The 14,383-nt window shown below is 36.6% G+C and overlaps 1 protein-coding gene across 4 annotated transcripts in view; it reads right to left on the reverse strand.

The window, feature by feature from the left end:
• Positions 1-507: 507 nt before the first annotated feature.
• LOC131040255 (phosphoinositide phospholipase C 2) overlaps positions 508-14,383 on the reverse strand; it is a 115,305-nt gene continuing 101,429 nt past the window's right edge. For 3 of the 4 annotated variants that reach the window (XM_057973151.2, XM_059207740.1, XM_057973154.2), the window contains one exon: positions 13,766-14,308. In XM_057973151.2, coding sequence (XP_057829134.2) covers positions 14,009-14,308 — 300 coding nt within the window. In that variant the 3' untranslated portion in view covers positions 13,766-14,008. Of the gene's footprint in view, positions 803-13,765; positions 14,309-14,383 lie in introns of those variants that run through there. The other variant, XM_059207741.1, reaches the window with a different exon arrangement.

A 14,383-nucleotide genomic window follows, 5' to 3' on the forward strand; every position in this document is an offset into this window, starting at 1 on the left:
TCATATGCAAAACTTATTTCATAAACAATTGTGATTGATAGACAAATCCGATCTCATAAGAAAATCATATTCTATAAACAAATCCGAATTCATAAACAATTCTGGTTTGATTCATTAAAAGATCTGAGAAAGAGATTGGAGAAGATGATTCATGTTATTCAATCAGATTATATATATGAACATATTCATATGCATATGTCAGGATTTCAAATAAAAAATGTCATAATTTCCATAAGTTTCATGATAAAGAAAGCGAACATCAGATGTGTCTCTGTATTTTTAGGGTAATGAGAAAATTCACATTTATACATGATATGTATGTATGTACAAGGATGTAGATAGAGCTGCTATGTCATTGATTAACATATCTGAAATCATACTGTAGTAACATTTATGTATCAATTCATATCCAAAATGCAAGAAAACAATGTGAAATACATCTATGAGAAGAACCAATAAGTAAAGGTATGAATTAGTGCAAGTTTCCTAAAACAAACTGCTCTAGAAAACCTTTATAGAATCCCCAATTCTCTTGTATTTCAAAAATTTACTAGTAAGATTTAGTGCCAACAACGGCCTCACAATTCAAGCAATCTACTATGTAACAATGCAACTAGCCCCAGTCTAAGCTCCAAATCATACTCCCAAGATGCAAGTGAAAGCTCTTTGTATGCCTTCCAAAGATATCGTTCTTGCAAAATTCACATTCTTGGTTGCCAATACTCAATGTCATAATGACTGAGAATTCATATTTTTTGTTGTATGCCAAAATTTCTGCCCTAAATTGGATGTTCCAATTGCTCTGTCAAACCAAAAAGGGGGAGTTTGACTATTTTTCAACTAAAGCTTTTCTCAAAATTGAAAACTGTTTTTTAGGCATGACATGTATATACATGCTAATCGACCATTTTTGTCACTTCTACTTTGTTCAGCGATTAAACAATATAACAATTATATTAAAAAGACACTCTTAACATTAGTGCAGATATAAATAGCTTATATGTGTACATATATGTATACATACATATATACACGTGTGTGTGTGTGTGTTTAATTTGGAAAGACGACATATGCATTAAAGAGAACAAACATTTTATTTTTACTAAATAAAACAATTACGCTACATATGCAAGTAATGACGTAAAATAAAGGAGATGATTTAGTTTTTTATATCAAATCATTAAAAACAAGCATAACGTAAGTGAATTGCATGTCTATAAACATCATTTAGACATATCGCTCAATACAAACTATACATCATAATAACGTAAAATGAAATACTAAATCATTTAGAATGCTACATGTGTGCAACTATGTGTGTGTGTGTGCATTGGTTTTCCTTTGTGCCGATCATTATTGAGTGACTAGGACACTTCTACCTCGGCCAAGCTCTCATCTTCAACATGTTCTTGCACTCACTTGCACTCAAATTATCATCAACATGTTAGTCCATAAAACCATAGTTAAAGTACATTTTATCACCATTTCAATTTCAATTTCAATTTCATGCATTTTAAATAACATTCAATTTAAAATTAATCTCATTGTATAGGGAATTTGAAGTATCTGCCGCTCTAAACTCTCGCTCGATTGCCTTTGGTCGTTGCTCCCCTAGTCGTCTGGATGCCTCCGCCCGCTCAAATGGTGATGGTCCTCTTGCGGCCGATGCTCCTGTGGATAGTAAACGGGCTCTTGATGCGATGCGTCAGGACACCTATCCTGTGGATGGTACTTTTGCTTCGGGGGTTTTGAGAGTGGCTGGCTCTGCTTTTGGGGCTTCTAGGGGTTCTTATGCGGATCATCTAGCTTCTGGAGGGGGTAAGGGATCTGCTTATGCTGACTCTAAGCCTTTTCCTGTTTGTCAGTCTATTGCTATTAATCTGGAAGATGAGACGGTTAATGTGATTGATCAAATTGCCTCTGATCTTTCTTCTCTTGCGGTTATATGCCAGTTTAGGGGTTTTTGGCCTAGTCCTCCAGGACTCCATGATTAGGTCTCTAAGCACTGGGAACCCCTCATTTCGAATTCAATTCATATTTTTCCTCTAGCCAAAGACTTTTTTATTGCTAAGTTTGAAAAACTAGTGGATAGAAAGATTATTCTATGTGAACATTTTTTTACTTGGGAGAATCGCTTCCCTTTGATGATTAAACCCTGGCATGAGGATTTCAACCCCTCGTCTGAATCCTTCTATAAAATGCCTATTTGGGTTAGACTCCCCAACCTCCCACTTCATTTCTGGGTGGACCAACTCCTTGAGGAAGTGGGTGAGACTTTAGGAGATTTTCTTATAGTGGATGTGGAGTCCTCTGATATCATTCATTCTACCTACGCACGTATTTTGGTAGATATTGATGCTTCTAAGGGGCTGCCAATAGAGATTAAACTTTCGACCCCCAAGGGTTTTTGGATTCAATCTTTGGAGTATGAAGGGATTCCCTTCAGATGTAGAAGATGCTTCAAGACTAGGCATGTCACAGCTAAATGTGATTTAGAGAGAGTTGAAGTGAAGAAGCCCTCTTCATGGTGGAAAGGTGCCTCCTCTCAACATTATACAATATTCAAGAGCTCTTCTCAGATGGTTGGGTCAGATCTTCCCATTAATGGCTCTAAAGTGCCTGTGGCAGATTCCCCCATGGTCCCTGTTGATATTGTTGTCCCTTCAGCTGACGTTTCAAATGGTGCTCCTGCTTCGATTCCTTCAGAGCCAATTGGTGGTTCTGATTTGTCTGCTAGATCTGCCCCTGCTACTGGATGTGATAGGATTATTGTAGGTACGTTTGTTGGTGTTTCCCCTTTGCTTGCTTCCGCTTCTAAAGCTTCTGCTAGAGTTGTCCCACTATTTGTCTTGTCTTCCAGGGATGTGCCTGGCCCTGGCTCTATTGGTCATGCTGGCTTTTCGAGGTCTGTTGGTCTCTCCTTGGATGTTGGGTTTCCTGAGCTGGATTCACTGGTTTGGCAAGTTGATGCTGCTAAGGTTGAAGAAGGTTGGATTTCGGTTAAAAGCAAACATTCTAAAAGGTCTTCGCCTTCTTTTGATATGACCCTTAGATCCCAAAAGAAGGGATCCAAAGGGAAATCCTAATGTTGGTTGGTTGCTCCAGGTTGGGGGTACCTATTGTTTGATCTGCCTGTAGACTTTCCATGCATATATTCTTTTTGTTAGGCATCTTTTCTTTCTGGAGGAGTCCGTCTGCTTAGATCCCCTTTCTTGGCTTTGTTCCGTCTCGTCTTTATTTAGCTTCGTTTTGTGGATAATCCTGAATATTTTTAGTTATGGGTTTGAGGTCCTCCCTATTAAACCTGTTTTGTACAAGGTTTTGGGTCCCTTAAAAACCCGTTTTTAACTTAATAAAAAAACATTCAATTTAAAACACATTTAATGCATAATCAAACAATCGTAGGATAATTAACCATAGTCTCAACTAGTTTATTGTATTAATAATGCAGAAAATTATCTCAATGTCTTTTTATACAAACACTAAAACATTAAAAGTAGCACACCAAAGCAATCACATGTATCACACTAAGCAAACTAAGTATCTCAATCTAAGTGCTCAAATAAGGAAAAGAACAAACTATCTCCTCTTCATTCCCCCATGTGGCACTATCCACGAAATATTGGTCTCATTGGACCTTATACTGAACAATATCTCTATTACACAACTTAATGTTGGATGGATCCATAATTTGAATGGGCTCCATCAACACCACTCTTAGATCCCGAACCTGTAAAGCATGTCAATCAAGTATATGAGTAGCATCAAGATGATATTGCTTGATCATAAACACATGAAATGAATTATGTATATGAGAAAGAGTTGATGGTAGAGCATGTATGCAACTGGGTTGATCACTTCCAACATATCACATGAACCCACAAATCTAGAAGTAAATTTGGATGATTTTTCAAATGATGTGGAACTCTTATGAGGTTTGACTCTCAAAAAGACTTTGTCTCAAACTAAAAATTGTCTAAAAGTCTTGCTCTTATCTACACATCTATTTTATCTATTTGTTGCCTCCTTCAATCTCTATTTGACAAATCTCATTTGATCCTCTATCTCTCTACGCATATCAGGACTAATCACAACCTTGTCTTCCACTAATGGGTGTACAACACTTTCACCCATAAAGAGCTTCAAATGGAGTCATGCCCAAAAAAGATGCACAGTGGGAGTTACTATAAGCAAACTCCACCAATGGAAGATACTCCCACTTATAATGTTGATCCATACTACATCTTAAGGAGGTCTTTGACTACCTGATTCACTCACTCTGCCCATCCATATGTCTAAGGGTGATATTGTGTGTTGAAATTCAATGTTGTCCCCAATTTTGCATTCAATGTTGTCCACAATCTAGAAGTCGTGCAAGTATCTCGATTTGATGTGATTGTCTCAACTACTCCATGAAAACAAAAATTTCTCTTGGAAAAACTTCTTAGCTAAGGTCAATAAACCATCCTTAAGATGCCCTATGATGAAGTGTACAACCTTGGTCCACTTATCTACAACTACCAATATGACATCATGTATATTCTTTGACATAGGAAACCCCTTAATGAAGTTCATATACTTAGGTATGTCACATGGGTATAAAAACCCTATTGAAGTTGGCACTCCAACCATTGAGCCACGAATTCAATCACATCCTTCTTGAGTCTTGGCCAAAAATATAAAGATCTCATTTCCACTACCATCTTGGTTACTCTTGGGTGCCCTCAATAAGATGTCTTGAGGATCTCCTCTAAGATCAACTTCCTCAAAACCCTTGAGTTTGGAATGTACATTCTCCCATGGTATCTTAATAATGAGGGATTTTTATCTAAAGCTAGATTCACTCTAGAATAATGCTCATCTCCTTGTAGATTTTGAACCACATGTCTCAAATCAAATTTGGTAGTAATCATGGTTGTTTGATGCCTTTTTTCTGCTAAGAGCATCTGCTACTTTATTTTATTTCCCCTTAATGTACTATATCCCAGTCATATTCACTAAGAAACTCTAGCTATCTCCTTTGGCAAGCATTGAAACTAGGTTTAGTAAAGCTATACTTGAATCTTAGGTGGTCTATTTTCAACTCAAAAGGCTTGTACCCAAAAGATAATGTCTCCACATTTGAAGTGTATGAACTATGGCTGCTAACTCTAGGTCATGTGGTGCATAGTTCAACTCATATTGTTTCAACTTTCTTTACTCATAAAAAACCACTTGCCCATTCTACATTATCACTCCTCCTACACCTTCTCCTAACGAATTTATTATCACTACGAATTGCCCATTTGGATAAAGTCAAAATAGGAGTTGAAGTGAGCTTATCCTTTAAAAATTGGAAATATTGCTCACACGTCGCATTCCACTCAAATCTTTTCCCTATCTTTTGGAGTAAAATGATTGGTGTTGCAATTCTAGAAAACCTTTCTGCAAACTTCCTATAGTATCCTACAATTCCCATGAAGCTTCAAACTTCAATCACATTGTGATGTATATGCCACTCTACAATTGTCTTAGTTTACTCTATAGATTAAATGGAAACTCTTCTACTAAAATGATATGGCCTAAATTTGCACCTTTCCCTAGTAGACGGTACACTTTGATAGATTACCAAAGAGTTTGTGCTCTCTCAAGCATTGTAAAACTATCCTCAAATTCTTATCATGCACCTCTAATTTTGAGTAAATCAAGATATCATCTAGGAATATTCGCACAAAGTCATCTAAACAATCTTTGAAAAACATTGTTCATTAGACTAATGAAAGTTGTTGGAGCATTAGTTAACCCAAATGGCACCATTATGAAATCATAGTGACCATAATGACTTCTGAAAGTTGTCTTTGAAATGTCCTCTTCTTTAATCCTCAATTGGTGATAGTCGGATCTAGGGTCTATCTTAGAGAACAATGTAGCTCATTTCATTTGATCAAAGAGCTCATCAATCATCAGTAGGGGATATTTATTCTTGATTGTTGCCTTGTTCAACATCCTATAGTCAATGCACAAGCGCAAGGTTCCATACTTCTCCACAAAAATGACTAGTGCAACCCATAGAGAAACGCTAGGTCTGATAAACACTTACTTCAATAACTCTTGTAGTTGTGCCTTCAAATTATACAACTTAGTAGTGGTCATCCTATAGGGAGCTTTTGATTGGGACTCAATCCCTGGTAGCAACTCAAAAGAAAAGTCAAACTCCCTCTTAGGTGACAATTTTGTTAACTCTACAATGAACACATCCTAAAACTCCTTTAGGATATGGTAGTCATCAAGTATCGGCTTCATGTTTTTAAGAGCACTAAGTTGGACAACATATATAGAACAACCCTTCCTTAAGGCCTTCTTGAGCTACATAGATGGAATTTGTCTAAGCTCAAGAGCTTTCTAAAAACCATGAATGTCAACATGGTTCCCAAAGTCATCGAAACATCCAACAATCTTATCCTCGCAATTCACAATAGACTTGTGTTCAACCAGCCAAATAATCCTCAAAATCACATCATATGACCCTAATGGATCTACATAGAGGTTGACCTAAGTCAGAAAACATGGAAGGTATAACTCACTGCATGCAAGAAAAGAATCTACCCTCTTTTTTGTGTGGTTATCATACCGAACCATCCATGAATCAGTCATATGACCCAATCTATCTAGTAGCTTAGAAACTACTCTTGGATCAAAGTATTCTATTGCACCAATATCAATTAATATAGAAACAGTGTGGCCATAGAGCTTACCAATACACTGAAGAGGTGTGGCTTGGAATTCAACCGATTAGTTGTCTACAACTACATGGATTTGATGTTGTGGTTCTCCTTGCTAATTCCTTCACCCTACTAATCATTGAGGGCAAACAACAACATAGTGTTCACCTCTGAATACATAACATCTGTCACAAGGTGGTTTGAGTCCTTTAGGCTATTGGGATTAAGTTGTCTCAACCTTTAAGCCTTTGCATTTACTATTCAACTAATATTTGATGGAAATATTGTTATACCCTAAGTTGCCAACTTCTAATAGTTGTCATATCACTTTATGTGACCCATAGGGCTACTAATTCTTATATGTATAGTGAGGAGAGCACATGAGAGTGTCAATTGTCACTTGGATGCGTTGTTGAAGAGAAGAATTTTGAAAAACTTCTCAAAGGTGTGCTTTGGTGACAAGTGTCATGGCATTTGAGTGTTGACCATGATGTGGTCATATTTGGTAGGAAGTTGGCACCCACTTTAAAGAATCAAGTTTGGAAGTTGCTATTGCAAGTTGAATTGTGGATCGATGTAGTTTCTAATTCCATGTTGATTCTACATAGAATGTGGATGCCTTTGGAGGTGTAGTTAGATTTGGAAGGTGCTAGTTGCATGTGTTTTTGCATGTGGCGCTTTACATGTGGCATCTTAGTGATTAGGTGTTGTTTTTGGAAATTTCTACTTTTGCACTGTAAGCTCTATCTATACAAGCATTTTGTTAGAGGAACAAAGGAGAGGGGAGTTTATTTTACAAGGGTTATGATGCCAAGGATGTAAATCTCCATGTAAAGGCCTAGAGCCTAAATATTGTATTGTAACCATTTTATTTGATTGAATAATATAATGGCTCTCTAGTTTTGCTATGTGGGTTTTTTTACTCAAAAGGGTTTTACTCATGTAAATTTGTATGTTCTATTCTTGTCTTGTTCATGATTTATGATTTTATAAATTTGTGTGTTGTATTGGAAGTTAACTATGTTTGATTCCACTTTTATGAATATTAGTATGTGTTTGTATTGGATATTGAATGTGCATATTGATCTCAAATGATTGTTTCTGAATATTGATTTTCCCTTCATTTGGTATCAAAGATTAGTTATGAGATTTGCATGTACTTGCATGATTTTGCATGTGCATGTTTATGAGTTGCATGTACTTTCATGTGTGTCGCATGGGCTCGCATGTTACTGGCATGTGCTTGCATGTAAGCTTTCCTAGTGTCTTGAGTTTTGGGTATTCCTTTCTATGAGATTCTTAACCCAACAAGCTTGAGTGAACTTGAAGGAATCAACTGAGGATTGATCCTTTGGTGAGTGAAAGTCTTGTAATTGTGTTAGATTTTTGGGACACTGCACACTTTGAAGGATTGTAACGATAGAGAAAATGGAGTTTATCATCTTGAAATGACACTTGATCTGGAGCTCTTGTCTAACAACAAAATGACCTTCATGCATGGGGTGTGCTTTTACAATTTGTAGTTGTGTGCAACAAAGTTTTCATAATGGGTGTTGTGAGAGGCTCCTTGGTGATATGAAAAAGTTTGGTTTATCTTCAAATGTGAAGTGATGTGCTTATATTGAGTGCTTGGGTTTTCTCAATATTGGAAGACATTGCTTTTTTTTTTTCCTAATTGCATGTAGGCTATGGAGTTTATCATTGGATAATATGGAAGCTTCTATAATAGATTGTCTCCCTCACATGCATGTACAATGTGGTGGTTGTTTAGTTGTCCTACAAATAGATTGGAGTTCATAAACCTATCTATCCTTATGGATTTCTTGCACTTGCATAGCTTAGATTCATCTTGCATTTGATCTGAGGGGTTTATAGATTTTCCATAAAAATCTATGGTGATGCTCATTCATGATCGTTTGTTGTTTTGGTTTACCATTATGACGCTTTTCAGAATTATGAGTCTTCCAGATGCAAAGTGGGTATGGATGTGCATGATTGTTCTTGAACATAGTGGTTTTGAAGGTTTTACACGACAATCAAAACTTGTGTTTTTGTGGATCTGCAGATAGACTATTTTTTAGACCCTAGTTCTTTTGGGATGTTTTGGATGAGATAGTTGCAATTTTGCATGCATTCTTTGTGCATGGTGTGAGGTGTGTTTCTTTTTTGCATGGAAAAGTTGGTATATGATTAGTCACTTAGCATTTTTGTGGTAATGCTTGAATGATTCTTGGACTATGTTGCTCGATATGGACATGATTGGTAAATTAGGTTTGTGCCTGATTTGGTTCTTGAGTCATGTCTACATGATTTTTCTCTTTGACATCTCAATTTTGCAGTTTGTTGATGTGATGGTGAGTTCACATGTTTCAACAATTGGATCTATGAGTAATGCAATTTGTAGGTGTATACAACTTATTTGGTTGTAGTGGGATGACTCGGATGTGGACTGTCTATATCTACAAGGTTTGATTCAATGTTTATATAGACTTGTTAGTTGGTCTTACATGTGGTCGCTTGTATATTGGTATGATTACTTTGAGATAAGAGGATGGATGATGAATGAATATTTGGATAGTTGGTTATGGGGTCCTTACCATGGTTTATTTCCTTGGTTTGGAGACCTTGGCTCCACTTGGTGTGATAGTAGTACACTTGTATGCATGTGGACCTAAATGATTTTTAGATTAGGATGGGTTGTCATGTGCTTACAGATCTTGTATCACGATTCAATGGGAGCTTCAGCAGTGGCAATGGATTCATCACTTGGGAATGGATGATCTTCTACACATTCATTTTGTCACTTTGAATGTGTCTTTTTTGTGTCGCCATAACAATTGATTTGACCTATATGGCACAAGAACTAACTCTTACATGGCATCCATCAATTATATGTCACTTTCGATAACCACAACCTTTTTTTTTCTCAAATGTCAAACAAACATTTTAAGGCAACTGAGGATGCCAACATAACATGCCCTCCAAAACCATGTGAAACACTTTTGATCTAGATCTATGAACCGATGAGATCACAAATGGAGGACCTCATCCCCAATTAACATTGTTGAGGTTCAAACCCATGAGCACACAAAATCAAAGAAGGCACAAGCCTGTGATCACAATGGCCCAATGGGGGTTCGATCCTTGGTGGTCACAACAACACCACCACTTCACCAGCACACTATGGGTGAACCCTGATAACCCCAACCATCAATACACAACATCTTGCAACATTTAACCATAGAGGACAAGACTATGTGATACAACCTATTCTAGGCCTACACTACATGCCAAGAGCTTGCCCACCAAATCAATGTTAAACTTTTGCGCACACAAGTTGACTAAAAATAGTTACCACATAGGCCCACGTGCCAATTCAATTAATGAGTATGGGCATGTATTTAAAGATATTTTTTATGTCATTTGAACCAATTGAGGATTCAATTAAAAGATCATTTGATTCCAAAACATTCAACGTTGGATTCTACACTTACGACACTACATTAGTTGGCCATTTTTTGCATTTACAAAACTACTTGGCATATTTCAATACTATGTTCTTCAACGAGGGCTTGAATACCATTAGACAAGCCAAAGGACTATAACCTTCATATTAAAGCAATTCTCATTGTGATTTTTAGCACCTAAGAGTTGAGCTCAAAACAAAAGAGAAAGGAGAAAAGATAAATCATCAAATTTGTCTCAACAAAAGACCTTGTTGCACCTAATCTAAAAGACTAGATCATATACTGTAACCTAATCCATAAGAAGGAAAATCACTAGATAAATTTTTTTTTAAAAGAAAGAAATACTAGCCTACTCACACAGATTTCAATATGAAATCTTTTATTGCATTATACCTCTCATTCCATAACAAGGTTTGCACCTCTACCGAACTAAATCATAACCCCGAATCCTCTTAAATTACTCCAATTTACGAGAATAGTGTTTATATCTAATTTGTTATTGAGTAGCTTTCATCATTTAATTAGATCTAGATTAATGTAAGATGAATAGAAAGATACATTTACTTCACCATAATTAATGTTGAGATTTTCAATGTCTCCACGGTACTTCACTAACATTTAGTGGGATTCCTCATTAAATCAAGAATGCCTGACGTTTCAATAAGCACAAGCTCAAAAATTGAGTTTAAATAAGATTTAATATCGACAAAAAAATTATTAGTGTCGTCTTGAAGGTCCATAATTGGTTAGAAGAACCCCAGGCGACTTCCCATCAAAAATTTGTGAGTTAATAACCCTCAAAAGCTCAAAGCCAAATGAAGACTCATTACCCACCTCTCTCAAGCAGAACTACTTGTTTAGTTTGGGATTTCTCCTCACCTTAAGGACAAGCAAATGAGGTACAAATGATAGTCAAAGTTGGTAAAAGATGTTAAAAATAATTTACAAAGAACAAGACTGTCAACTTGTAAATCAGCAAATTATTGCCCACCAAGTGTCGTTCCATCGAGGACAACAATCAAACTCCCACTATGTGTAAGTGAATCTGATTGTCCCTTGCAAGACGATTGGATCAGCTGCATAAATTCCTCCATTTATAAAATATCGACGTTAATTTCATTATTCATTGCTTACATTTGTACCTTTCGTCCTAGAAAGCGTTATAAAGTGGATGTTCCTAAACTCTAATAAACCGTCTCTATGTTCGTAATTTAACACACATATTTCATTGCATTGGGTATCGTTTCCTTGGGATCTATGCATATCTTTTATAATTTTGTTGCTCACTTTTTGGTGACTCTTTCATTAAAATTGAATCAGTCTATTTGATTTCCTCTTGAAAAAGTGAAAAAGAAAAGACAAACAAATTACCTTTCTTTTTGAAGGCAGACCATTGGAAATAGTGAAAGAATACAAGTACCTTGGGATCAACTTTCACTACAAGCTCAGTTGGGAGACTTGTAGAACAAAAAGGATACAAGGAGGTTGGAAAGCCTCATACTTACTTCAAAATAGATGCAGAAAAGCGAAACTTTGGGACTGGAAAACCAAGAAAACCTTTTTTGGTCTTCTAGTCACACCGGTTGTTCTCTATGGTTGTGAAATATGGGGTAGCAACATGTCAACTACAATTGGAGGCAACTAGAAAGAATCCAAAAGCATTTAATAACAAGCAATCTCAAAGTTAAAAGCACAATCCCACATGAAATTTTGTTAGCCAACGCAGATACTTTTCCTTTGGAAGCCTCGACAATAATCCAAGTGATATGTTATTTAAAGAAAGTTGCGAACATGGATAAGCATCGCTGGCCTAAAATGATTGTGGAAGAGACACTAAACCGAAGGAAGAAAACCTGGATGAAGCAAAACAACAATTAATTGAACAAGTGGAACATTGATTTGCATGAGTGTCATAACACCAACCGTGAAATAAAAAGTTATGTTTTTGAAAATTTTCATATTACCATGTGGACAAATCAGATTGGGGTAGAAAAAGGCATACTACTTCAAAGAGTTTAACCCAACAAAGGAGCACCATGGAAAAAACATATTTAGGTGCTATTAAAGGTAAAGTGAGGATGCTCATTGCACACCACCTTAGATGTGAGACCAATAGGTGGAAAATACCCAAAGAAGCATGGGAGGAAAGAGATTGCATATTTTGCAATAAAGGGGTTGTGGAAACAGAATGGCACTTCATCATGGAGTGCACAACTTATGAGGACATCCGCACTCAGTGTGAAAATGGATTGAGGGTTGACAACATGCATCAGTTATTTGAGGAAGATACAATTAACTAGACTGCCAACCTCCTAGTCAAAATCAATAGTAGAAGATTGGACATCGAAAGGAATCTGAAGATTAATTAAGGATGCTATCTTCAGTTCCATAGACTGTTCGGTCTCGTGGACGTCATTTAAATCTTTCATTCAATCATTCTTCATCTAATTTCTTTGTTCCCATTAAGAATCGAATTTGGCTAACAACCAAGAAGAAAGCAATATGCTTTTAGAGCTAACTTTTCTCAATGTTTTTACTGCAAAATAGATTATTTGCAATGTTCCACCGGCGTTGGGGACAGCGGGGGGACGACAACGAGGGGGTGGTGGTGTTGATATAGTTACTATTATACATATACATATAGTACTTGAAAAAATAGTTTTGAAAAAATGTATGACAGTATGATAGTATAAGAATTACATTTCAAATGACACTATAGGAAATTTGAAATACTAAATCTAAATACCAAGATTTCTTCAATGCTAATTATGTTGTTATATGGAGCCTAATCAAACTCGGAGGTTAAATTTTCCCTACTTCTATTGGTGCGGTTTCTCCCTATATTTTTTGATGAGGGTTTGGGGGCAGCACCCCCAAGTTGGGGTCAAGGGGCAGCCAATTAGGGTTGCCCCTTAACCCCCAAAAAAATCTTTTTTTTTTTAATTTTTAAAAAAATTTAATTTTAAACATTGCATATACGTGGGGGCGATAGGAGAGGTTTGGGCGTCTCCCCATCCCTCGAGAGACGTTTTTCCCCATCCCCCCGTCCCGGAGACGTCCCCGTCTCCGAGACACAGCCAAAAAGGGGGGGGACGCGTCCCCGTGGAACACTGATTATTTGTCATTAACTATGGGAACAATAAAACCTCTTCAGTAAACCCCACATTGATGAAGATCCACTCCAGAATCATTTTTAATCCATAATATAAACTTAGACATTGGTTAACTTCCCTCTTGTTGCCTGCGATTTTTCATTCCAAATATCAAAGTGCAGATGTCCACTTTATTCAGCTGTAATGCATTTTGAGCAATTAAAATCATTTGCATAACCACAACTAAACTCGCAATGTGTTCCAGGTTTGAGTTGTCGGGTACATTTCATGTCAATCTGTACCCATTGACCATTCAGAAGGATCCAAACTCAGGTACATTATAATTTGATGCCATTTTGCAAACTGTAGTGGAAACCAAAGAATGGCACCAACCTGAAGTAGAATTAACTTGGAAAAGCAAATGTAGTATGTGTCAATTCATGTTGTGCATTTTGGAGACTAAATTTATCATGAATTATGACTCGCAGTGTTTGCAATACAAGTATAAGAAATCCAGTCTTGCCAGTAGAAATATATTTTAATAATCTTGAATGATTCCTTCAGGCACAAGATTTATATTCTACGAAGTACAGATATTACACACTTGTTATCTTAAAGAACAGCTTATGATTTAAATCTCAAGAAGATTTCCTATACAACTACACTCACGTTCATGTGTTACAGAACACTCGTGTGTTACAGAACACTCGTGTGTTACAGAACACTCGTCCTATTGTAAGAATGACAGTCAAACTGAAACAAATTCAATTCGCACTAAAAGTTTTACAGCCTTGTATTTTTCTCCTTTCTTATCATATAAAGGAAGCGTGCGAATCCCTTTCTTCAATTCTGCGACAGGTAGGCATGTTTGACCACCGAAGTCATCTTTCTCAGACATATCATACTCGTGGACTTCAACTCGAAGCAGAGCTAATTCAGGAACAGTTAACGGGAACTCAAATTCCTCATTCCAGTGTGGGGTCCAGTTATCTTCAATTGTCTGTGTTTTTTTCATGACTGTATCAGCAGGCACACCAGCAATCCCAACCTGTAGATTGTAATTTGCAAGCAATGCAATTGCATACATCATAAACTTCTCAAAAGAACTTAGCCCATTTATGTT

The sequence above is a fragment of the Cryptomeria japonica genome, chromosome 7 (assembly GCF_030272615.1).
Source record: "Cryptomeria japonica chromosome 7, Sugi_1.0, whole genome shotgun sequence".
NCBI classification, from domain to species: domain Eukaryota; kingdom Viridiplantae; phylum Streptophyta; class Pinopsida; order Cupressales; family Cupressaceae; genus Cryptomeria; species Cryptomeria japonica.